General features: G+C 44.7%; 1 protein-coding gene across 1 annotated transcript in view; it reads right to left on the minus strand.

Moving 5' to 3' along the window:
- The window catches only part of NEB (nebulin), a 97,700-nt gene that overhangs the window by 43,285 nt on the left and 29,780 nt on the right, over positions 1 to 24,635 (minus strand). Inside the window, 39 exon segments of the mRNA XM_050340518.1 lie at positions 257 to 370; positions 454 to 561; positions 1,417 to 1,521; positions 1,918 to 2,022; positions 2,107 to 2,211; positions 2,316 to 2,627; positions 3,440 to 3,547; positions 3,879 to 3,980; positions 4,145 to 4,243; positions 4,497 to 4,601; positions 4,892 to 5,203; positions 5,292 to 5,396; positions 5,971 to 6,075; positions 6,275 to 6,478; positions 7,083 to 7,394; positions 10,438 to 10,545; positions 10,712 to 10,816; positions 11,354 to 11,557; positions 12,029 to 12,340; positions 12,976 to 13,083; positions 13,569 to 13,673; positions 14,242 to 14,445; positions 14,915 to 15,226; positions 16,062 to 16,169; positions 16,662 to 16,766; positions 17,091 to 17,294; positions 17,712 to 17,891; positions 17,893 to 18,024; positions 18,127 to 18,234; positions 18,899 to 19,003; positions 19,742 to 19,945; positions 20,256 to 20,567; positions 20,734 to 20,841; positions 20,942 to 21,046; positions 21,393 to 21,596; positions 21,921 to 22,232; positions 23,225 to 23,332; positions 23,433 to 23,537; positions 23,888 to 24,091. Of these exon segments, the coding sequence (XP_050196475.1) occupies positions 257 to 370; positions 454 to 561; positions 1,417 to 1,521; positions 1,918 to 2,022; positions 2,107 to 2,211; positions 2,316 to 2,627; positions 3,440 to 3,547; positions 3,879 to 3,980; positions 4,145 to 4,243; positions 4,497 to 4,601; positions 4,892 to 5,203; positions 5,292 to 5,396; positions 5,971 to 6,075; positions 6,275 to 6,478; positions 7,083 to 7,394; positions 10,438 to 10,545; positions 10,712 to 10,816; positions 11,354 to 11,557; positions 12,029 to 12,340; positions 12,976 to 13,083; positions 13,569 to 13,673; positions 14,242 to 14,445; positions 14,915 to 15,226; positions 16,062 to 16,169; positions 16,662 to 16,766; positions 17,091 to 17,294; positions 17,712 to 17,891; positions 17,893 to 18,024; positions 18,127 to 18,234; positions 18,899 to 19,003; positions 19,742 to 19,945; positions 20,256 to 20,567; positions 20,734 to 20,841; positions 20,942 to 21,046; positions 21,393 to 21,596; positions 21,921 to 22,232; positions 23,225 to 23,332; positions 23,433 to 23,537; positions 23,888 to 24,091 (6,363 nt within the window).

The raw sequence follows: 24,635 nt of genomic DNA on the forward strand, positions 1-24,635 counted from the left end.
TAATTAACCCACCCATAAAAGAACCAGTCAGGAAACACAAACGTGTTGGAATCACTTTGAGTGATGCTCTTGTGGACTGATGAGTCCAACTTGACCTCGGAGGTTTTTTCCAACCTTAATGACTCTGTGATTCTAGAACTCCATTAAGCACTGCAGTATTTATGTTTGAATAGTGAAAGAGTGAATTTCTTTAGTGAAATAAACAGTGAGATAAAGGACAGTGGCAGATGATCTGCTCAGGTAACTCTCTCCTTACCGCACTCCTCATTTTCTGGAATTCCAGCGAGTGAACGACAGCGGGGAAATCCCCGATTTCCTTCCCAGCCAGGTAATGGCCTTTCAGCTTCTCGTATATTTCCTTGTATTTACGCTGCAAAATAGTCACGAGGAGGTTTTAGTGTTCACTCTAACAGAAACCTGGGGGGAAAAGGGGAAGGATGGAGAATTCCTGACCTCGCTGTTGATGTGGTTTGCGTGTTTGGCCCCAACGAGAGGCATGTACTTCTCATCCAAAGTGTATCCAATGGGCTTGCTCTGCTCCCAAGCCTTCTTGTAATGTTTCTAGGCAAAGCACACACAGGGTTTGGTAAAAAAAATCAATTATACCTTCCCAAGAAACACAACCTTCCCAAGAAACACACATGGAATGCCATTAATTTTATGGAGTGGTTCCCAAGAAAGTAAATTAATGTTAATTTTGAACACTTGTTCCCTGATTTCTGCTTTCTTTATTATACTTCATATCCAGAAGAGTAACAAAAATATCCAAAATGTAGATATGAACTCTTGTTTAAAAGTGCAGTATAGAACTGACATTGATAACTTTATAGATATGTGATCGAAATTGGGGAAAATCTGCAAGTAATATTGGTGTGTATTACAGAAACATTAACTGTGTCAGTGGCACTTTTCTTATGCATCTTGTTATGTTAAATATTAAATATATTTGCCTTCAGACTGAATTAGGAAGTGTCTACTTGTATGAATGAGTGGTCACTTATATTTTCAAGAAACAGAGGTTTCCCATTAAAATTAGTGAAAGTACTTAAAACTAACAGTTTAATAATGTCAGTCATCTACAATCTTCCTTTCTTATAAAAAAATAACTGTGAATTTCATCAGCAGCCCAGAAAGAGATTATTGGATGGAATTATAAATTGGTTTTGTCACACAAACTCTACTACTTCTATTCCCACTTCCAAACACCACCCAGCTGTGCTGTAAGACCAGTTCAAAAAGGAAAGGAATTATCCTGATTCCAGTGATCCAAACCCAGGAATTAAACAACTTCCCCAGTGCCACCCAGCAGACCTCTGACAGAAACCGGAGCAGAACACTTTCCTGAAGTCCACTCCCTGTTCTGCTGCTTTCCAGACCAAGAAATCAGGGATGGGGTGGGTATTTTTGGGCTCCTACCTCACTGTGGAGTAAGGACATGTCCTTGGCGTGGTGCAGTGCAGGAGTATCGTCAGACCCAATGTACTGGCCTTTCTCAAGGTTAAAGGTTTCTTTGTATTTTAGCTACAAAAGGAAAACAAACACAGTGTCAAATCCACAGGAGAAGTACATCATTCCAACTAGTCCAACTGTTGGGAATAAACATTAATTTGCTCTTATGTATATCCTGAGAACGAGACTCAATTTTCAACTACCACAAGCAAAACCTATGTAAAGTCTCAATCAGACACATGCTACATTTCTACAGAAAAATGTTAAATTATTTTGGATAGAATATTTTGTTGTTCATTTATATCAATTCTGACTAAATTTATTTACCCCAGTAGAGCCAGTTATTACTGAAGCAGCATTTTCACACACACACAGAGGGCTAAACACAGGATAGTTGAGCAAAAGCAACTAAATCATCTACTAATTCTTGCACACAAGTTTCTATGACAAGAAACAGTCCATACATACATCACTCTGGTTGACAGAGTTCATCTTTGCCAACACGATGTCGGGAGTGTCAACCACACTGGTGTATTTGGAAAAGTTATCCAGGGCTTCTTTGGTGTATGATCTCTGCAAAGAGATGAAACAATACATTCAACACTGGGCCTGAGAAAGCAACGCTCACTGTGCCACTGCTGAAGTGTTCTCTCTTACCTTATTTACCAGTTCCTGGGCATTCTTAACCTTCTTGTGCTCCACCGAGTCCAGAGGGATCCAACCAATGCCACGAAGCCATTCCAAGTCGGATTTGTAAATGTTCTGAGTCACAAAGACAATGGAAAAGGAAGGCAAACGTTTAATTCAGGGTGAATCAGGCACTGTGCTCAGTGGGCAGGGCCCAGGGTGTCTGTAGCATCACTCACATCGCTCTGCAGATCGTAGGCCTGCCGCGCGTGGATGACGTCGTTCTGGTCGGGAAGACACGTCCACTGGTGCAGGTGCTGGCGATAGTCAACTTCACTGACCAAGTTCTGCCCTTCCTTTGCTGCCACAACTGCCATGGCATCCACAGGGATGTGGATTTTGGACTTGGTTTTGTTGTAGTTGGCCTTGTACAGGCGGTCGTTCTGGATCTCGCCGGCGTGCTCGTACCACACCAGCTTGGGGTCATCCCTCATCTTGGCAACGCCCACGTAGTGACCCCTCTGCTTCACGTACTCAGCTTTGTATTTCAGCTGATGGGAGAGGGCAGAAACAGGGATAAATCAGCACTGACCGTGCCCAGGTTGGTTCTAACCTGGGAACAGCTACACGAAGAGCAGATGAGACAGAGCTCTCCAGCCTTTGGCTTTCAGTACATGACCAGATAAAAATATGAGACAAACAGGAATATTATTTTTATAGGCCTCCCACTTCAAAATACAGCATTTTCTAGACTGAAATGCTACCAATTTTCAGGAATCAGTATTGTCAACACAAGAGGAAATGTTTGCTAATAAGTGCATTTAATCTCATTTTTGTAACAAATTATTTGAGACTGTCTGAAGAGTGGATGTTTATTTAAAGTATTTACATCACACTGTTTTGATAAAATGTATATTCCAAAAAAGAATCGTGTAATAATTTTAGTATCCATTATGCACAAGTTGAAAATATAAAGTGTGTACCTGCTTACAGGTTTTCAAGGAGGAAGCCTCATAATATGCCAAAAAAAGTGAAATCAGAGCCATATATTAGAATCATAATATCACTTCAATTATTTAACTTTTATAGAATATGAAAGTCTATCTCAGTTGGTTTTGAAAGGATATTTCTGGAGAGAGTGAACGTGGAAGGGTGAGTCTGACTTTCCAACATTGACATCTCCAAAATTATTGACATCTCCCATTAGCACCACGATGGCTGAATTGTTTGGAAGATAGTGGCTCATGAAAAGTCTGGGTGTTAGCCCAAACTGTAAGGCTTTCTAAGTCTGTTGTTGTATTTTCAAGGCTCGTAACGTTTCAGGTTTCCAAGCACTTGTTTTCCCAAGAAGAAAGATCCTTACCTCACTCTGGACATCGCTGGAGTGCTTGGCATGAGAGATCTGCACCGTGTCAGGGGGCAGCAGGTACCCAGTGGCTTTTTCTTTCTCCCAACTCTCCTTATATAAACTCTGTGGAAAATAAAAGTGAGGAGGAATTCAACACTACTATAATGATAACTATCACAGTGTGTGTGTATATATATATATATATATTTCTAGGCCAGGTTGAACAGGGCTTGGAGGAACCTGGTCTAGTGGAAGGTGTCCCTGCCCATGGCAGGGGGTGGAATGAATGAGCTTTAAGGTCCCTTCCCACTCAAAGCATTCTATACATGTGACCTATATTAAAGTACAACAATAAGAAATCCTTCCTTTGGGTTGCTCTTAATAAAGCAGGTTTTCTAAATACCTTAAAAGAGTTACTAATGTGAGTGGAAACTGCCAAGGAGGGATCATGTACCTGGTTTAGAATCCTGGCTGCCTCCCGGGCCATATCCAGCTGTGGTGTGTCTGTCAGGGTATAATTGGACTTGGCCTCATTCCAGGCTTTGTGGTATTTAATCTAGAACAGGGAAAGAAGAGACTGCCTTGTGGCACCATCACAGACTTGGGAAAACACATCATTTGTGCATGAAACAAGAGTGTGTGCAGGGTTATTAGACAAGATACATTAAAGACAGAGTCCTAAAAGTCAAATGTAGCCCAGACACCTGGGAGCAAACTCACATCACTGAGAATCTCCCCACTGTTCTTCGCTGTGACGTAATCAACCCTGTCGGCCACCGGGGTGAAGGGAAGGGTTTCAGCCTTTGTGCGGTACTTTCTCTGCACAAGGGGAAAGAAAGGAGAGGACAGTCAGATCCCCCTGGAATATGGCCTGGATAACACAGGAATTCTGAATGCAGGCTCAAGGCAAGGAGGTTTCCATGGAAGGAGAGCTCTCCATGCACAAAGAATGTTGTGCAAATACTACAGCTGTCTTTTTCATTAGAAACAAACTGATGTATTTACCCATTTAAAATACTTTGGATGACTAATACCCTGAAGCAAATTTTGGTACTGAAAACCACTTTGTTACCTCACTCAAGAGATCTCCAGCATATTTGACGTGCTTGACTCCAAGAGAATCATTTGGCAGCCATCCAATGCCCCGCAGCCATTCCAAATCAGCTTTGTAAACAGCCTGGGAAAACACAATAGGGTCCCTGCTGTTAGTTACAGCTCCAGCAAGATACACAAATCATGGCTCTTACTTCCAGTGGCTCAGAGGAGAGCAATAGTTCCAATATGAGCACTACATGTGAATTTAGCAGCCTTTAAACTTGGCAGAACAGAAGTGGTATATATTTTGTACTCCTACCAAAGAGCAAAGCCAATTCTCTGAGTTCAGCAGATTCCCACTATTTAGAGCTGAAGCAGAAAAAGAAGAGACAACTCATGACTGCCTTAAGGGCTGTTCTCATGCTCTCTTACATCGCTCTGGAGGTCGTAGGCCTGCCTGGCATGGATGACGTCGTTCTGGTCCGGGAGGCAGATCCACTGGTGCAGGTACGTGCGGTAATCGGTGTCGCTGACCAGAGTCTGCCCGTGCTTGGCTGCCACGATGGACATCATGTCCACTGGGAGGTGGCACTGGGTCCTCAGCTTGGCAAAGTACTTCTTGTACTCTCGCTCGCTCTGCACTTTGGCTACGTCGAGGGCAAACTGGATTTTCGAGTCCCCTTTGGCGTTGGGAACTCCGACGTAGTGGCCCTTCTGCTTCTCGTGCTCCAGTTTGTATTTGTACTGGGGACAGAGCACAGCTCACCGTTAGAACAGTTACCAGGAGGAGTTCTCAGGGCATGGGAAGGTCCAGCTGTCTCTTGGCACTTACATCACTGGCAATCTCTCTGGAGGCCTTGGCTGTCTTGATGGGGATCGCGTCTGCTCTCAAATCGTAGCTCGCCTTCACCTCATCCCAAGCTCCTTTGTACTTTTTCTGAAAGGACAGAAAAATGCCACACGTGTGCTGAATGCTCTGCCATGTGCCATGAAAGAAACACAGAGTTCCTGCCATCTGTGTGCTGAAATACCACGGCTTTTGTTGGGCATGACTCCTGCCTCCCAGCCATAAACTGTGCTGCGAGTCTCGCTGCCTTTAAAACACCCACGGGCCTGCCTGCAACACCAGGTTTGCAACTTATAAAGCACGGAAGGGTGTTTGTATAAGTTTAGGAAATATTTATATGCCTTGGGGTCCCATTTATTTCAGTAAAATATTACCTGAGTAGTGCACGACAATGATAATTTTAAAACAGCTTTATGTAAGCATTTGTTTTAAAATGTCTAAATACTTTAAGGACACTCAGTACAGAGAAGGGAATGTTACAAGGCCTGTATGAGGACAGACTTCAATGAGATTTGTGTGACTTAATCTTCAGCTTTGGAAGCAACATCTTAGAATGATACAATTCACAGGACACACAAACTATGTTAGAGAAATGGAGAGAATAGTAGAAAGTAACAGAAATAATGTAGAAAGTAGAAAATGCAGAAAATAATGATTAACATACCTGGCTATAATGAACAGCATTAGCCTTGGCTAGGTTGATTTCAGGTGTGTCTGGCATAATATGGATCATGGTCTTGTCCTTTTCCCAGGCTTCTTTGTATTTTGGCTGTTAAAACAGTTTATTTTATATTATAATGGTGGAATTTCACTTGTCAGTCTCATGAAATCCCATAAATCTCTGCTGAATTATCATCTCTAAACAATAAAAAGCTTGGAAAAGCACTGAACTGATAATGCCACTGATTAATTCTATATTTTAGCAGTGAGATTTCCCCCTTTAAGCACTTCAGGAGGTTGGTACGTACAATGCTGAGCTGTTCAGCGTTTGTTTTAGCAAGGACGACGTCTGGGGAATCCACCACACTGGTGAACTTCAGCCTGTCGATGGGTGTCCGGTACACGTTGTCACTCAGGAGTTCCTGGGCATTCTTCACCCTCTTGATCTCTGGAGACTCATTGGGCAACCAACCAATGCCACGGAGCCACTCCAGGTCTGACTTGTACACAGCCTAAATGACACAGGGAAAGGAAAAACACCGGGTTTAAAATCACTGCCTTCGTTATTTTGAATTATAGAAAGCAGTATATGTTTCATATCCAGCTAGAGATGGATCAGCCCTTTTTGCATACAAGAGATGCCCATTGTAATAAGTAAAATTAAATCTGGGAACCAGGTTTTAAGTAGTTCATTTCTTAAACAACACCTTCTAAAGTTTGTGGAGTTTAACAGAGGGGAAACAACTGAAAGGAACTGCTGCTAATGGTGATGAATATTAAGATCTTAAAAGACTCCTCCTGTCCCCTCCAAAATCCTTATTCCTCCTTTAGTTAGCTTTTAGTCCTAAGTCCCATCAAAGCAAGGGAGACAAATCCTTCATCCCCTCCAAATCACACCACTCCAAAAGCACACGTAACCCGGCAGATACCAACTAAAGTTTTATAAAATTTAGAGGAAAAAGGAATGCTTTTTAAAGGTGAAAAAGAGCAGATTATAAAAAATTGAGGAAACCAGTCTAAAGACAGATCTGTTGTAGCTGTATAATATCAAACCATCAAGACTGCAATACATTAAATAGCAAGAGCAGCAACCACCACGTCTCTGGAGACACTCACGTCGCTCTGCAGGTCGTAGGCCTGCCGCGCGTGGATGACGTCGTTCTGGTCGGGAAGACACGTCCACTGGTGCAGGTACTGCTTGTAGTCAATGTCACTGACCAGGGCCTGGCAGTCCTTGGCCGCCTGCACTGACAGGGCATCCACGGGGATGTGGATCTGGGTCTTGGAGTCGTGGTAGGCCTTCCTGTAGAGGCGGTCGTTCTGCAGCGCCATGGCCCGCGCGGCCAACGCCAGCTTGGGGTCGTCCTTGGCGCTGGGGCACCCGATGTAGTGCCCCTTCTGCTTCTCGTGGGTCTCTTTGTACTTGTACTGCAAGGGCAGAGGTAACAGGAGCAGTCACTCATTGCTCACCTGCACGGAAGGGTTTGCAGCTTCCCAAGCTCTCGGCCCCTCGAGCTGAACCTCGCTCAGAGCTGCTGAGCTGGACACGGGGACAGACACCACCCCCACAGCAGGACAGGACTGTACCTCACTGCAGATGTCCCTGGAGGCCTTGGCTTGTTTGATGGGAATGGCATCAGCTCTTATGTCGTAGCTCTTCGCCTTGGCCTCGTCCCAGGCCTTCTGATAATGTTTCTGCAAAGGAAGTAATTCACCTTTGTCAAACACAGCAAAGTCTCTCTGGTACAAATTCCTTCCCTTGAAATCTGCTTCCCTGGGAATTACTCTGTTTGCCCCCTGTAAACAGGCAGGATTACAATAATGATCCTGGCAAGGGTCTTAAGAGAAAACTCAAGACTTAAAGCAGGTGCAAGATCCAAACCAGAAAGAGGTAGCAGGAATATTCCCAAAAACATCTCACTGTGTTCCCTGTAAGAGACCTGTGCATGACCCAGAGGCTCTGCTCACACACACCTGATTGCAGGGTCACAGAAACATCTGTTCTACTGACAAAATAGATCTAGACTGGCCTTAGGTTCTGAAGCCTCCTGACAGCTCCCAGGGATTTCTTTGTTTCCCAGCTTTTCAGTCCTATCGAGAAAGGGAGTGTAGGCAGAGAGGCTCAGTCCAATTTTGAGACTGAACAGAACCCAAAGTGCCTTCATGTGTCTAGAGACACCCAGCTTCTCCAGGACCCCAAGCCCAGGAACATGATGGCTCCTTCTTTGTGCCTTCTCAGTCACAGAAGCTTGGCCAGCCCTTCTGGCAACTCTGTCATTAGAACAGGTGTTTATTTTTATTTTTAACATCTGTGAAAATTCAGAAACCAAATGCCATTGCAAACCAGACTATAAGGAACTCAAAAGACCCCCAGTAATCAAAGCACAAGCAAGACAAAAAGAAGGGAAGTGAAATGTCTTTTGCAATAGCACTTGAAATATTTCATGCCTCATCCAGTCACATCAGGTGCTTTTGAAAAATGTTTAATACCATAAACAACAAGAAAGGCTGGGAGGAAAATACACGTTCCAGGCAAAGCCCCTGTCAAGTCCTGCTGGAAATGCAAAATGGGAAATGTTTCCAGCTGTACAAAATCTGCAGTGTGTAAGTCCCATGAAACTAGTGGGTGAAACAACACAAGCCTGCAAAACCTGTCAGGGTTGAGGAGTCTGCAGACTCCAAAAGCTCTTCCACAGAAATGATTTGGGAGGTTGTGCCAAAGGGATTGCTACACTGATCTTTGGAGTTTGCTCACGAACTCACAACCTCTCAGCCTAAAGAGCCCCTGGATCTAATTTCCTGTTTACAAGCACATTAGGAGATGGTGTTTGTGCAGCACCATTTACAGCAAAACCTAAAAGACAGAGGCCAAAAAGCGGAAGGACGATTGTTGTTGTTAATTTTCTAACACTTCACAAGCATTTCATTTAACTCTCTTACATTGCTGATGTTGAGAGCATTGACTTTGGACTGCAGCATTACAGGAGTGTCAGAAGGCACAGAGATCTGGGTCTTGTCTTTGTCCCAGGCCTCACGATACAGACGCTGAGGAGAAAGAAGAAAAATGGTTTTTCACTATGGGGGAAAAAACCCCAACGGGAATTCTTGGGTAATTCCAATGACTGATTTCCAATTCTACTGCCCACCACAAAGACAAGAAACGCCATCCTGCAAGTGGAAGGGAAGTGCAGGGTGAGCTTACATCACTGAGCTGCATGGCGTTGGTCTTGGCCAGGACAACGTCCGGGGAGTCGGCGATGCTGGTGAACTTGAGCTGCTCGGGCCGCGTGCGGTACAGCCGGTCACTGAGCAGCTCCTGGGCCTTCTTGGCTTTCACCACCTCCACAGACCCTTCTGTCAGCCAGCCAATGCCTCTCAGCCACTCCAGGTCGGACTTGTACACGTTCTGCAAATGAACCAAGGGTTACTGGCGTTGCACAGATGACTCTTTGCCCAGAAGGGTTGTGGATTCTCCATCCCTGGAGATGTTCAAAACCAGGGCGGATGAGGATCTGAGTAACCTGTTCTAGTGGAAGGTGTCCCTGCCCTTGGGGGTTGGACTGAGATGATCTTTAAGGTCCCTTCCAACCCAAACCATTCTAGGACTCTGTGGTTCTAACTCTTTGTGCAGGGACTTCCCATAAAGCTTTCCCCAAATTCCTTCTCACACAGTTACACAACAAACAGCCAGTGACACTGTGATGTACCAGGTGCTTTCCACACACAGCTAAACCCCTCATTTTCACAAAGATACTTTGAAGACACCTACTACATGCAAACCAAGGGCATAATCTGCAAGCAGGCTGCAAGCAAACACTCTACGGCAGTCCAAGGAAACATGGCCTCCTTATGAACCACCCAGGATATTACTGACCCGCAGACTGAAAGCACTGCTGATTTGGAAAGGGCAAAATAAACACAGCAGGACAGACTGCAGGCTCATGAATGTGCATTTGAGAGGACATTTGGCCAGTCAGTATGAAACAGAGCCACAGACATAAAGCTTTCCCAGAGTTATCCCCACTCACGTCGCTCTGCAGGTCGTAGGCCTGCCGCGCGTGGATGACGTCATTCTGGTCGGGAAGACACGTCCACTGGTGCAGGTACTGCTTGTAGTCAATGTCACTGACCAGGGCCTGGCAGTCCTTGGCTGCCTGCACTGACAGGGCATCCACGGGGATGTGGATCTGGGTCTTGGAGTCGTGGTAGGCCTTCCTGTAGAGGCGGTCGTTCTGCAGCGCCATGGCCCGCGCGGCCAACGCCAGCTTGGGGTCGTCCTTGGCGCTGGGGCACCCGATGTAGTGCCCCTTCTGCTTCTCGTGGGTCTGCTTGTATTTGTACTAGGAAAAGCAAAAAGAAGTGTTAGCAGAAAGTGGGGTGAATGTCCCATAACTTCATGTTGCTGCTGATCACGAATATACATATTCTTGTTTTCCAGGCAACTGAAAATACAGGTGAAGGAAGCACGTACGTCACTCGCGATATCTCTCGATGCCTTGGCACTCTGGATTGGAATTGCATCTGCTCTCATGTCATAACCCTTCTTCTTGGCCTCTTCCCAGGCTTGTACATAAAGTTTCTACACAAGACAAGACAGAAAATGGCTTATCAATACTTAACAAGCGGTTTCTACATTTCACAGTTTTTTCTCAACGTTTTAATCAATGTGCATTTCTTTATAGTTAAAGAAATGTTTCTCTCATTCTGAATTTCCCTTAGCTTAGTAAATGTGTAAATGCTCTTACCTTGCTGACATTGGCTGCATTAGCCCTGGCTAACAGAATGTCTGGTGTGTCAGGCATGACGTGGATGGTTTTTTTATCTGCATCCCAGGCTTCTGTGTACAAATGCTACAGAGAGGAAAACAGTCCCTTAGAAACATTCCTTTCTGTGTATCATGATGGAAACACTGCAGATTTGAGAGCAGCAGTGATTAAAAAATGTATCCATGACAGAGCAGAGTAATCTTGAAGGAGAACTATATATAGATATATAACCAAACTAGCACATTTCTCCACATAAATTATTTTACAGACTGCTGTGGGGAGTTCAAGCAATAAAATATCCTGATTCAGCAAAGGTGAACAGCTCAAGAAGGAAGTTTTGTCCTTATTTCCCAAGCTAAGTCAGTGCAACAATTTGTTGCTTATGAATTGCTGAGAAACTGCTGAAAGAGGAAAACTATATTCATTATTCTGATCTCTGTTTAGACAGAGAGCCCTAAAATAAGAGCATTCCTGTACAGTGGCTGAATTTGGACATTCATTTTAAGTCCACAGCAAAAGTCTTCAGTCTTACTTTCTATGTTGTATTTTTCACCTCATGAACAAGTTCTGTCAACTGGTAATACTGGTGATTTTGTCAAGAAAAAAAAACCAGCACCTCACCTTGTTCATTATCTCAGCATTGTGCTTGGCTAAGACCATGGGCAAGGAGTCTGTCACACTGGTAAATTTGATTTTGTCTGCAGGCTGACGGTACTTCCTGTCACTCAGGATTTCTCCAGCTCTCTTGGCCTTCTCCACTTCCAAGGAACCAATAGGAACCCATCCAATACCTCGTAGCCATTCCAGGTCTGATTTGTAAACAGCCTGAAAGGATTTGAAATCCCATTATACAGGTGTGAATGTGATTCAGAGTTAAAATAACTATAAATAAGCACATCTGAGTCTCTATGAACAACTGTGTGCGTTTCTGCCTGGTAGTAGGATATGGTTTTGAAAACAATTCTTTTTTTGAAGAAGAAGTAAAATAACAATTAAATAGCAAAAAGAATGGAGTTATTGGAGCACACCACAAATACCAGAGTTACATACAAATTACACCTCAGGTTAAGGACTGAGGAAAATGGAATTAAACATACATTTGATGAAAGAAAATTACATCTCAGGTTAAGGACTGAGCAAATACAATTAAACAGAAATGGGATGGTGTAACGAACATTTCACCTCCACCAACAAACCTGATGAAGTGACTCAGGCATATAATGCATATTTGAAAAATTAAGAGTGTAGAAGACCCTGTATCTTGAATTATGATGGCAAAGGTAAGGATTTACTCACATCACTCTGCAGGTCATAGGCTTGCCGGGCGTGGATGACGTCGTTCTGGTCGGGCAGGCAGATCCACTGGTGCAGGTAGTGCCGGTAGTCGATGTCGCTCACCAAGCCCTGGCACTTCTTGGCCAGTACCACCCCCAGCATGTCCACGGGGCTGCTGAAGCGTGTCTTGGTCTTCTCAAAGTCCTTCTTGTACTCCCTGTCACTCTGGATCTTGGCCACGTGCATCGACCACATCATCTTGGGGTCGTCCTCGATGTTGCGGGCCCCGATGTGATGGCCCAGCTGCTTCCGATAGCCCTCCTTGTACTTGTACTGAAGCCAAACCAAAATTGTATCTATTAATTTTTAACACAAGCCATTTAAATACAAATCCTGATAGAAAAACAAGGAGCATAAGAATCTGTTATCCTCTGTCTCTGATGTTGCCTCCTCCTCAATGCAAACCCTGTCCTAGTCATTGTGTATTTTTTTCCCTGGTTCTGTACTCAGGCATTTTGAATTTCAATATGGCACTTTTACAGAATATATTTTTCTTCTGGAAAACACAAGCATTTAAACTTTTAGAATTGATTTACTAGTATGTCTATTCTGGGGAGAGATTTTAAAGTATTTCCTATTCTGAATCAGAAATTACCTTGACTAACTCTAGCACAGACATAATTTTGATTATCTTACTTAAACATCCAAGGACATCAATGGAACTATTAAAGGGGACATATAAATCATCCTCACATTATCCTGTTTATTTATTACAGTGATATAAATCTCATGCATAAAATACTGGCTACCCCTTCTTTTCATACTCTGAATAGAATGTGGTAGAAACCCTATGAAAACAGACTTCCATATTAGTCATTCTATGAAGTCTGACGTTAACAGACAATGGAACAAACAGTCCAACCCTTTCCCATTCCCAAATCCACATGGAAATAACAAAACCTGCTTACATCACTGGCAATCTCTCTGGAGGCTTTGGCAGATTGGATGGGAATGGCATCAAAACGCAGATCGTAGCCCTTCTTCTTCGACTCCTCCAAGGCCAGTTTGTACATTTTCTGTGAGAAAACAAAATCACATTTTAGTTGCAAAAGCAAAATTATGCTTCAATTAAGCACAGTTCTGTAATAAAACAAATGAAGTCCCTAAACAATAACTGTTAATCTTCAGGCAACTTCGATATTGTTCTCTAGAAAATAAAAAAATGCAGATTTCAAAGATCATGTAATTATATTGTGGACATTTGGAAAATGGAAAGCATGTAGGGAAGGCAAAGAAAGGAACACTTAAAAAGTTATTTATTTTCACAACTTGCTATGTAAATTATTTCTCATTTATGGTGGATATTATCTTTTAAAAGGCCAATTAGATACTCAGGAGATAAATTTCAGTGAAAGAAGGAATCTGATTTCAGCACTGGAACTGGCAATTTCTGAAACTGAACAACTTGGTAATATTATTTTACTATTGATTAAAAGTCAGAGATGACAAGATTGTTCTTGCCAGGAACCCTTTAATTGTCCCCCTCCCCAGTTTCCCTCACCTCACTGTAGTTGACTCGGTTTTGTTTGGCCAGCAGGATTTCTGGGGTGTCAGGCATGACATGAATTGAGGTCTTGTCTTTATCCCAGGCTTCAGTGTATAAACGCTGAGGAAGGAAACAGGCAGAGATTAATATGGCATTCCAAACTGGGTCCTACCCCAGAAATCAAGGAAAAACACAGAGCATATTAATTAAAATTATAACAACCTCTGTAGTGGAAGGTGTCCCTGCCCATGGCAGGGGGTTGGAGCAAAATGATCTTTAAGGTCCATTCTAACCAAATTATTCTGTGATGCTCTGAAATATAGCAGGGAAACACAGTTCTGTGTTTAGTCAGGTACAAAAATATTAACTAAAGAAGAATTTATCTGAGGGAATTTACCAACACTTGGGAAACTGCCACATGGCTTCGGAATGGTGACTAAACCAAAGCATTATCAGTGCCCACTGCACACTCAGCTCAGGGAAAAGGTCAAATAGAATTTGCAGAATATCATGGGAAGTTGAGTCTTCCATGACTTGGTCTGAGAGCTCTGAGTGAAACAACCAGAGCCAGTGTTTGTAAATGCATCACCTGTGAATGCAGCACTGTGGGGGCTCAGTGCAGTTCCAGTCCTGTCCCTGGGCTTTAGGCACAGGCTGCTGGTGTGGCACTGATCCAGCCAGCACTCACCTTGTTCATGGTGTCCGCGTTCTGCTTGGCCAGCACCATGGGCAGGGAGTCTGGGATGCTGGTGAACTTGATGGTGTCCGGGTGCTGACGGTAGATTTTGTCACTCAGGATCTCCCCAGCCCTCTTGGCCTTCTCCACTTCCAAGGAACCAATAGGAACCCAACCAATGCCCCGCAGCCATTCCAGGTCTGATTTGTAAACAGCCTGAGAAGATTTGGCATCCCATTATACAAATGCAAATGTGATTCAGAATTAAAATAACTATATATAAGCACATCCCAGATTATGTGAGCAATTGCACATGTTTCCCCATAGGAGCAGGATATGGTTTTGAAAACCTTTTTTGAAGAAGAAGAAATAAAATAACAATTAAATAACAAAAAGAATGGAGTTATTGGAGCACACCACAAATACCAGAGTTACACACAAATTACACCTCAGGTTAAGGACTGAGGAAAATGGAATTAAACATAAATTTGATGAAAGAAAATTACACCTCAGGTTAAGGACTGAGCAAATACAATTAAACAGAAATGGGATGGTGTAATGAACATTTCACCTCCACCAACAAATCTGATGAAGTGACTCAGGCATATAATATATATTTGAAAAATTAAGAGTGTAGAAGACCCTGTATCTTGGATCATGATTCCAAAGGTAAGGATTTACTCACATCACTCTGCAGGTCATAGGCTTGCCTGGCGTGGATGACGTCGTTCTGGTCGGGTAGGCAGATCCACTGGTGCAGGTAGTGCCGGTAGTCGATGTCGCTCACCAAGCCCTGGCACTTCTTGGCCAGCACCACCCCCAGCATGTCCACGGGGCTGCTGAAGCGTGTCTTGGTCTTCTCAAAGTCCTTCTTGTACTCCCTGTCACTCTGGATCTTGGCCACGTGCATCGACCACATCATCTTGGGGTCGTCCTCGATGTTGCGGGCCCCGATGTGGTGGCCCAGCTGCTTCCGATAGCCCTCCTTGTACTTGTACTGAAACAAAGGAGATTCAGAGTCACCTGTGTATTGGTAAGTTAATAAATAATTCAAACAGTTTAATATATTCATTAGTATTTCATTGAGATAAAAATATTATTCAGTTCTTTCCACTGTTGAATTGATCTTCACAGAAAAGGCACTTTTATTGGATATAGTTATCTTACATTTTTGATACATCTATATCACAGCTTTAATTCACTAAGTTTTAATTTTTAAACTTTTAGCATTCTAATAAGTTTGATATTCCACATTCATTTACTATGAGGACTAAATTATAAGTATTAACTTATTTTAAAACCTTTGTACAAAAAACACCTGGATGAAGATGGTGTGAGTTGGTCTTAATACAACATCTAATATCAACTACAATAGAAAAAGAAAGAGCATAAAAATCTGTTTTTCTCCCTTAGTGATGTTGCCTCATTCCAGAAGCAAAACCCATCCTAGTGATTCCATAGTTTTACCCCTGTTTTTGTGTTCAGACATCTTGAATACAACACTTAAGCAGAAATATTTTTTGAATCAGAAGTTAATTTGACAAACCCTGGCACTGACTCAAATGCCTATTTGATCATCCCATTTGAACATCCATGGACATCATGGCACTATTGCAGGGGGCATATAAATAATCCTCACATTATTCCATTTATTTATTTCAGTGATCTAAGGCTCATGTATAAAAACACTGGCTCCCCATTCTTTTCATGCACTAAAGGTAGAATCTAGGATTTAATATTATCTATTCTATAATTTAAGGTAGGACATGAACAAAGATAGGAACAGATATTCTTTTTTGGTATTCCAAATCCATGAAAAACCCCCTGCTTACATCACTGGCAATCTCTCTGGAGGCTTTGGCAGATTGGATGGGAATGGCATCAAAACGCAAATCGTGGCCCTTCTTCTTGGATTCCTCCAAGGCCAGTTTGTACATTTTCTGTGAGAAAAACAAAATCACACGTTAGTTTCAAAAACTAAACTGCATTTCAGTTAAGCACATCTGAGTAATAAAACTATTCAAATCCCCAAACAATATATTTGATCTTCAGGCAACTTCAATAACTTGAATACAGTTCTATCTCCTCTAGAAAATAATGAAATGCAGATTTCAAAGACCTTGCAATTTTATTGTAGACATTTGGGAAATGGAAATAATTTAGGGAAGGGAAGGAAAAATTATTTATTTCCATATCTTGTTGTAGAAATGATGTCTAGATTATGACAGATAATATCTTTTAAAAAGCTAATTAAGTATGCAAGAGGTCAATTCTAGTGAAAGAACAATTCTGATTTCAGCACTGGAACTGGGTGTTTGTGAAATGAGAAACTAAGCAACGTGACAATATTTTAGTATTAACTGAAAGTCAGAGATGACAAGATTGTACTTGCCAGGAACCCTTTAATTGTCCCCCTCCCCAGTTTCCCTCACCTCACTGTAGTTGACTCGGTTTTGTTTGGCCAGCAGGATTTCTGGGGTGTCAGGCATGACGTGAATCGAGGTCTTGTCTTTGTTCCAGGCTTCAGTGTATAAACGCTGAGAGGGAAGAGAGGAAGAGACAAATATGGCATTTCAAAGGAGGCAAAAATATGGTATCTCAACAATCAGGGAAACATGGAGCATACTAGGGAAAAATATAGGAAATGTAAAATGGATAACTGGGTAGGTAATTAGGCAGAGATAACATCAACAAAGGGAGAATTTATCTGAGGGAATTTAACAACAATTAGGAAATTGCCACATTGATTGAGGAAAATTAATAAAACATTTCAGCATTGCTTGGGCTCAGTGCAGTTCCAGTCCTGTCCCTGGGGTTCAGGCACAGGCTGCTGGTGTGGCACTGATCCAGCCAGCACTCACCTTGTTCATGGTGTCCGCATTCTGCTTGGCCAGCACCATGGGCAGGGAGTCTGGGATGCTGGTGAACTTGATGGTGTCCGGGTGCTGACGGTAGATTTTGTCACTCAGGATCTCCCCAGCCCTCTTGGCCTTCTCCACTTCCAGGGAACCAATGGGGACCCAGCCAATGCCCCGCAGCCACTGCAGGTCAGACTTGTAGTAGTTCTGCCACAAGAAAAACCCATCCAAAACACACAAAGGTTATTCTAGTAATAATAACAATGCAATTTGCATGGTGATTCTTTAAACTGATATGTTACTTTTGATAAATCAACTTTATCAACTAATTCAAACAAATCCAAAGCCACAGAGAAAATCATAGGAAAAAACCTGCATTGAATAGACATAAAGAGTGAAACCATTACACAAGAATGAAAAAGACAAATAGTCCCAATATGGAATTACAGTAGTTCATTCAAGTATCTATTAATTAACATATCCCACTGAAGATCTGAGTTTCAATCAGCCATGAAACTTAAAAAGAAAATGTCGATTCCACCACATCAGGATGTGATGGCCTGAGCCACCTGCATAGAGTATCAAAGACATTCCTTCCCAAAAATGACATAAAAGGGAGCTCACATCACTCTGCAGGTCATAGGCTTGCCGGGCGTGGATCACGTCGTTCTGGTCGGGCAGGCAGATCCACTGGTGCAGGTAGTGCCGGTAGTCGATGTCGCTCACCAGGCCCTGGCACTTCTTGGCCAGCACCACCCCCAGCATGTCCACGGGGCTGCTGAAGCGTGTCTTGGTCTTCTCAAAGGTCCTTCTTGTACTCCCTGTCACTCTGGATCTTGGCCACGTGCATCGACCACATCATCTTGGGGTCGTCCTCGATGTTGCGGGCCCCGATGTGGTGGCCCAGCTGCTTCCGATAGCCCTCCTTGTACTTGTACTGAAATGTAAAACAAGATGTATTTCCAGCTCACCTCTGACAGCTCCCAGGCTGCAGAGCTGAGATGTCAACATACAGAGAAACAAAAAGGTGGATTCTTACATCACTGGCAATTTGCCTGGATGCCTTGGCCGCCTGAATGGGGATGGCATCGATTCTCAGATCGTAGCCTTTCTTCTTTGAGTCTTCCATGGCCTGTCTGTATTGTTTCTAGGGAAGGAATTCAACAGTGGGATTCATAAAAGTTCCACATATTATATTCTATGCAAAACAAACTGTTTGGAAAACATATGTTAAGATTTATTTTAACTCAGCTTTATTTAAGTCAGAGCTCCACATCAATAGTTGGTACCAACTCATGTCAAAGGAGGCTTTTGTTAAATACATTTGTTTATGAATTTTTCTTTTATAACTTTAAATAACATACCATTGACTACAATTTGAGAGCTAAACTATTCTGCTGTTCAAGGGGAGTAAAACCTACTTTTTAAAGCCACCTTTTACCAATGTGAGGGGTTTTTGCCTAAAATAACATTGAACACTGGGATCACAGCTTTTCAGAATTGAAATTATCTTTTTGGTATGTCCAGTGTTGGAATTGATTTTGTGCCTTCCCAACGATATGAACACTGGCAGAAATTACTCCCAAAAATTTCCCAACTAGTTTCCCATGGAATCTACTCTCAGTAGTGCTCACTGGTCTATGTATGCGCTACTACAAATATGCAAATGATGATTTTACAGTCACATTTTCGAGGATAAATACAGGAGTTACTTATGGAAAGCGAGAGTGTCAGCTATAAAAGGTTCACCAGAACATTCCTGGTGCAGCCCTGGCACAGAGCAGATCCATTTGCAGGGCTCACACACTCACCAGGCTGTAGTTTTTCTTATTCTCTCTTGCCAGTGTGATTTCAGGAGTGTCGGGCATTATGTGGATTTGTGTCTTGTCCTTATCCCAGGCCTCAGTGTACAAACGCTGCAGGAGAAATAATACGTGTTAAAGGGGAAAAAAACCCAGTGACTACTCAGAGATCTCCTCAAACACAAGGAGAATTACAGATCTGTACCCAAAGTCTAAAAAATCCTCATTCCTTATGCAGCCGTGAATTTTTAAATTCACTCCTCTAGATATGTACATTCCGGGTTAAAAATTAACAGCCTAGAAAGGATTCTGTGAGAAAGATGTTTAGAAAAAGGGCACAGAATGCTAATCAGACACACAGAGATCTAAACTCTAAGAACAAGGCCTGTTTGAAAGAGAAAATGAGCTTATTGATATAAAAAGGATTGAGATCAGGGCCAAAGGTTCTATTTTAAGTACTGTGCTGAACTGTTTAAAATATGGGTATTTCAAAGACAGCCCTAAACCAAGTAATTTATTAACTTCTAGATTACGAGGTAAATTTGATAAATTACTGGGTTTATCAGATAAACTGCTATATTCAAAATTAGATGGAAGTTAGGTAACACATTACTAGACACACAGCATGATATTTTGGAAAGCTTCCCAACTGATAATTGGGAATTAGCTCAGTAAGTTGGACGATATTATTAAATTACCACTTGATGAAAATACGTTACCTGGTGATTACCAAGAATGGAATTTACACTTGTACAGCCTCGCTGTGCTGGAATCTGCAAATCTCAGTTCTAGCCCTGTCCCTGGGGTTCAGGCACAGGCTGCTGGTGTGGCACTGATCCAGCCAGCACTCACCTTGTTCATGGTGTCCGCGTTCTGCTTGGCCAGCACCATGGGCAGGGAGTCTGGGATGCTGGTGAACTTGATGGTGTCCGGGTGCTGACGGTAGATTTTGTCACTCAGGATCTCCCCAGCCCTCTTGGCCTTCTCCACTTCCAGGGAACCAATGGGGACCCAGCCAATGCCCCGCAGCCACTGCAGGTCAGACTTGTAGTAGTTCTGCCACAACATATAAAGACAGCAGTTACACCATTTCCACTTGACAAGTTGTTAATCAGCATATAAATGTATAAAGATTGTCTATTTTGAAGGATTCTATGCAGTTTGTTCTGCTGTTTGGCTGTATATAAACCTTCCTAATGACCAACCTCCATTACACACAGATTCATTCTCTACTCAAACTCTAATGACTTCACTTGGAATAGGGAAAGAAAAAAACAATGTGGAAAAATATCGGATGAGAGCAGCTTCTGGAGTTTCTATTCCAAGGAAATTTTTAGTAATGAACAGCTTATTAGTGAGTACTCACATCACTCTGCAGGTCATAGGCTTCCTTGGCATGGATCACATCATTCTGGTCTGGCAGGCAAGTCCACTGATGGAGATAGTGCCGGTAATCGGCATCACTGACCAACTCCTGGCACTTCTTGGCCAACACGATCCCCAGCATGTCCACAGGGCTGCTGAAGTGTGTCTTGGTCTTCTCAAAGGCTTTCTTGTACTCCCTGTCACTCTGGATCTTGGCCACGTGCATCGACCACATCATCTTGGGGTCGTCCTCGATGTTGCGGGCCCCGATGTGGTGGCCCAGCTGCTTCCGATAGCCCTCCTTGTACTTGTACTGCGGGAAAACAAATCTTCAGTGAGTTTTAGTTCCATTTTCCTTTGTGCCCCTGGTAGCCCCTGTGGCAACACCACCAGCAAATAAAGCAGGTGAAACCACAGAGACTTTGGAGTGAGAAATAACTGAGTCCTGGCACGTGCCACGAGGGCTCCCCTGCACTCACATCGCTGGCGATGTCCCGGGAAGCTTTGGCTGACTTGATGGGAATGGCATCTGCCCGCAGGTCGTAGCCCTTCTTCTTCTCCTCCTCCATCGCCAGCTTGTACAGTTTCTGCAAGACACACCCCCGTGCCCTCCAGCAACACTGCTGCCCCCACACAGCAGCCCCCGCGCGGGGACACTGCCCACACAACACCCACCCACCCACCCACCTCGCTGAAGTTCACTTTGTTCTGCTGGGCCAGCAGGATCCCCGGCGTGTCCGGCATGATGTGAATGCTGGTCTTGTCCTTCTCCCAGGCTGACGTGTACGAGCGCTGCCAAGGGACACAGCGCCAAATGGCATCACACACCCCCCAACAAACAGACAGCACAGCACAGCAAGCAACCAAACCAAGGGCCCTCTGCTCTGCCCTCACTCAGGAACACCTTCCCTTGCCCCAAACCTTCCTAGTCCTTCACCCTTTTCTCTTCCACACTGCACCCCATTCCTGCTCCAAGCACACAAAAGACAATCTGATCTCAAACAGGGAACTCAAACCCCTGAGACAAGAGGATGCCACAGCCCCCTTGCAGATCCACAACCCTGGAAGGACACAGTCCAGTGTCCTGGGAAAGGAAGATGCCCATTTACTTGAGGAGGCAAACACAAAGAAATCTCACGTGGTCCATGATCTGAGAGTTGTGCTTGGCCAGAACCATGGGCATGGAGTCAGGAAGGCTTGTGAATTTGATGGTGTCCGGGTGCTGCCGATACTTCTTGTCACTCAGGATCTCGCTCGCCCTCTTGTTCTTCTCGGCGTCCAGAGACCCAATTGGGGACCAGCCAATGCCCTTCAGCCACTGCAGGTCGGACTTGTACACGTTCTGCAAGGACAGGCAAGGACACAAAGCAGCTCAGCACCCTCCTCACTCCATTCAAGTGCTCTTACTCCCAGGGGAAGCTCTGCTGAACAGAACACATTCCCTGGGCCAGCCCACCAGCCACCCACTGAGTGGTTATACCCATCTCCTAAGGCTCTTCATTCCATTCACCACTGCACTCTGCGCTTGCCTTGGCCAATTCTTGGTCCTCCCAAAGCTAATATTTGATTCTGCTTCCTTTGCCCTGACACACAGACCCCTCCTCCAGCAGGAACAGAACAAAAGAGACACTTCTGGCTGTCCCTCAGCCACCAAAGAAGCACTCACATCACTCTGCAGGTCGTACACGGTCTTGGCATGGACGACGTCGTTCTGGTCGGGCAGGCAGGTCCAGCGGTGCAGGGGGTGCCGGTAATCGGCGTCGCTCACCAGCTCCTGGCACTTCTTGGCCAACACGATCCCCAGCATGTCCACGGGGCTGCTGAAGTGTGTCTTGGTCTTCTCAAAGGCTTTCTTGTACTCCCTGTCACTCTGGATCTTGGCCACGTGCATTGACCACATCATCTTGGGGTCGTCCTCGATGTTGCGGGCCCCGATGTGGTGGCCCAGCTGCTTCCGATAGCCCTCCTTGTACTTGTACTGCAGGAAAAGGTACTCAGTGAGTTTCAGGACAGTTGTTCTCCCTTCTGATATTATCCTGTAGCAGCTCCTGTGAGCCAGTGCTTTGCTAGTGGAGCCTGGTAACATCACCACGTGAACAGGCACCCAAGTGCAGGGTATCCCTACTGTGTCCTACCCTTCCCTGCCATCCCACGCCTGTGTTGGCCCACAGTGGGCACATGGAGGCCTCCACAGTGCTGAGGAGCCCTGTGATGTGTCCTAATCTGCAGGCCTGCAGCCACTCAGCTGGGAAGGGACAAGGGGTAGCCTGACACTTTGTCAGCAAAATTTATGTTTAAGTCTTATGGGTGAGAACAAGAGACAAAGTGATTGGTGTAGCACAGAACACTGGGAAAGGAGAGATATGCTGAGGATGAATTCTTCCTTCAGCTGCAGGAAGCATCACACTCACAGGCCCTCACCCTGATAGGGGACCTCAGCTGCTCTGACATCTGCTGGAGTGTGCTGGGGACATGTTCCTAGGAGAGGGGACAGAGTCCTGAACAGAGGAGTGGCAGCTTTTGTCACTAACAGGGAAGAACTGATTGCAGATATGGAGACTGGAGGTAGCCTGAGCTAGAAATCATGGTCTGGATTTCTCAATCTTGAGGGGCAAAGGACAGGTAAAAAGTAGAGTCAGTTCCCTAAACCTCAGAAAGGCAAACATTCAGCTGCTTATGGTACCTGGGATCTCTTGGAAAACTGCCCCTATAGATGAAGGTATTTAGAAACACTTTTCTTGGGACACAAGAGCTCTCTATCCCAACATGCTGGAATTCAGACAGGGGAGGCAGGAGGTCACCTTAGCTAAGATTTCTTAGCTAAACTAAAACACAAAGCCAAGAGGCACTGGCAATAGAGGCAGGGATACACATCCTGGGGAGATTGCAGGAATAAGGCCTGGGATTGCAGGGAAGGGATTAGGAGACCCAAAGTATAATTGGAGGTTGCAAGGGTTCCCCTGCACTCACATCACTGGCGATGTCCCGGGAAGCTTTGGCTGACTTGATGGGAATGGCATCTGCCCGCAGGTCGTAGCCCTTCTTCTTCTCCTCCTCCATCGCCAGCTTGTACAGTTTCTGCAAGACACACCCCCGTGCCCTCCAGCAACACTGCTGCCCCCACACAGCAGCCCCTGCGCGGGGACACTGCCCACACACCACCCACCCACCCACCCACCTCGCTGAAGTTCACTTTGTTCTGCTGGGCCAGCAGGATCCCCGGCGTGTCCGGCATGATGTGAATGCTGGTCTTGTCCTTCTCCCAGGCTGACGTGTACGAGCGCTGCCAAGGGACACAGCGCCAAATGGCATCACACACACCCCCCAACAAACACAGACAGCACAGCACAGCAAGCAACCAAACCAAGGGCCCTCTGCTCTGCCCTCACCCAGGAACACCTTCCCTTGCCCCAAACCTTCCTAGTCCTTCACCCTTTTCTCTTCCACACTGCACCCCATTCCTGCTCCAAGCACACAAAAGACAATCTGATCTCAAACAGGGAACTCAAACCCCAGAGGCAAGAGGATGCAGCATCCCCCTTGCAGATCCACAACCCTGGAAGGACACAGCCCAGTGTCCTGGGAAAGGAAGATGCCCATTTACTTGAGGAGGCAAACACAAAAGAATCTCACGTGGTCCATGATCTGAGAGTTGTGCTTGGCCAGAACCATGGGCATGGAGTCAGGAAGGCTCGTGAATTTGATGGTGTCCGGGTGCTGCCGATACTTCTTGTCACTCAGGATCTCACTCGCCCTCTTGTTCTTCTCGGCGTCCAGAGACCCAATTGGGGACCAGCCAATGCCCTTCAGCCACTGCAGGTCGGACTTGTACACGTTCTGCAAGGACAGGCAAGGACACAAAGCAGCTCAGCACCCTCCTCACTCCATTCAAGTGCTCTTACTCCCAAGGGAAGCTCTGCTGAACAGAACACATTCCCTGGGCCAGCCCACCAAGCAGCCACCAGCAAAGGGACTCCTTTAAGCTCAGTTCTTCACAACGTGGCTCCCCATTCTTTCAACAGTTTAAGCAGCTCTCAACCGATCCACAAGCTCTTCCTCTCCACCTTCTTAGTATCCCTGACCAAAACCTGTCCCATTTGGCAATCTGCAGCTGGCAGAGGCATGGGAGGAGTCTCATAGCTCCCCTCCTAAGTCTCTTTGCACAATTCACCACTGCACACTTTGTTTACATTTTCCCCCTGTTAGTCCTCCCAAAGTTCATATTTGACTCTGTTGCCCATTCCCTGCCAGAGTTGCAACTCTGTCCCCAAAATGTTCAAAGCAAGACAGGACTCTCCTGTGACCACAAAATACGATGCTGCAAAAATTTCATCCCTGACAGTTCACGACAAGAACTCGTCACAGTAGAACTGTCACAACA

This window comes from Myiozetetes cayanensis, unplaced genomic scaffold (genome assembly GCF_022539395.1).
Source record: "Myiozetetes cayanensis isolate MyiCay16 unplaced genomic scaffold, myiCay2020 scf9, whole genome shotgun sequence".
NCBI lineage: Eukaryota > Metazoa > Chordata > Aves > Passeriformes > Tyrannidae > Myiozetetes > Myiozetetes cayanensis.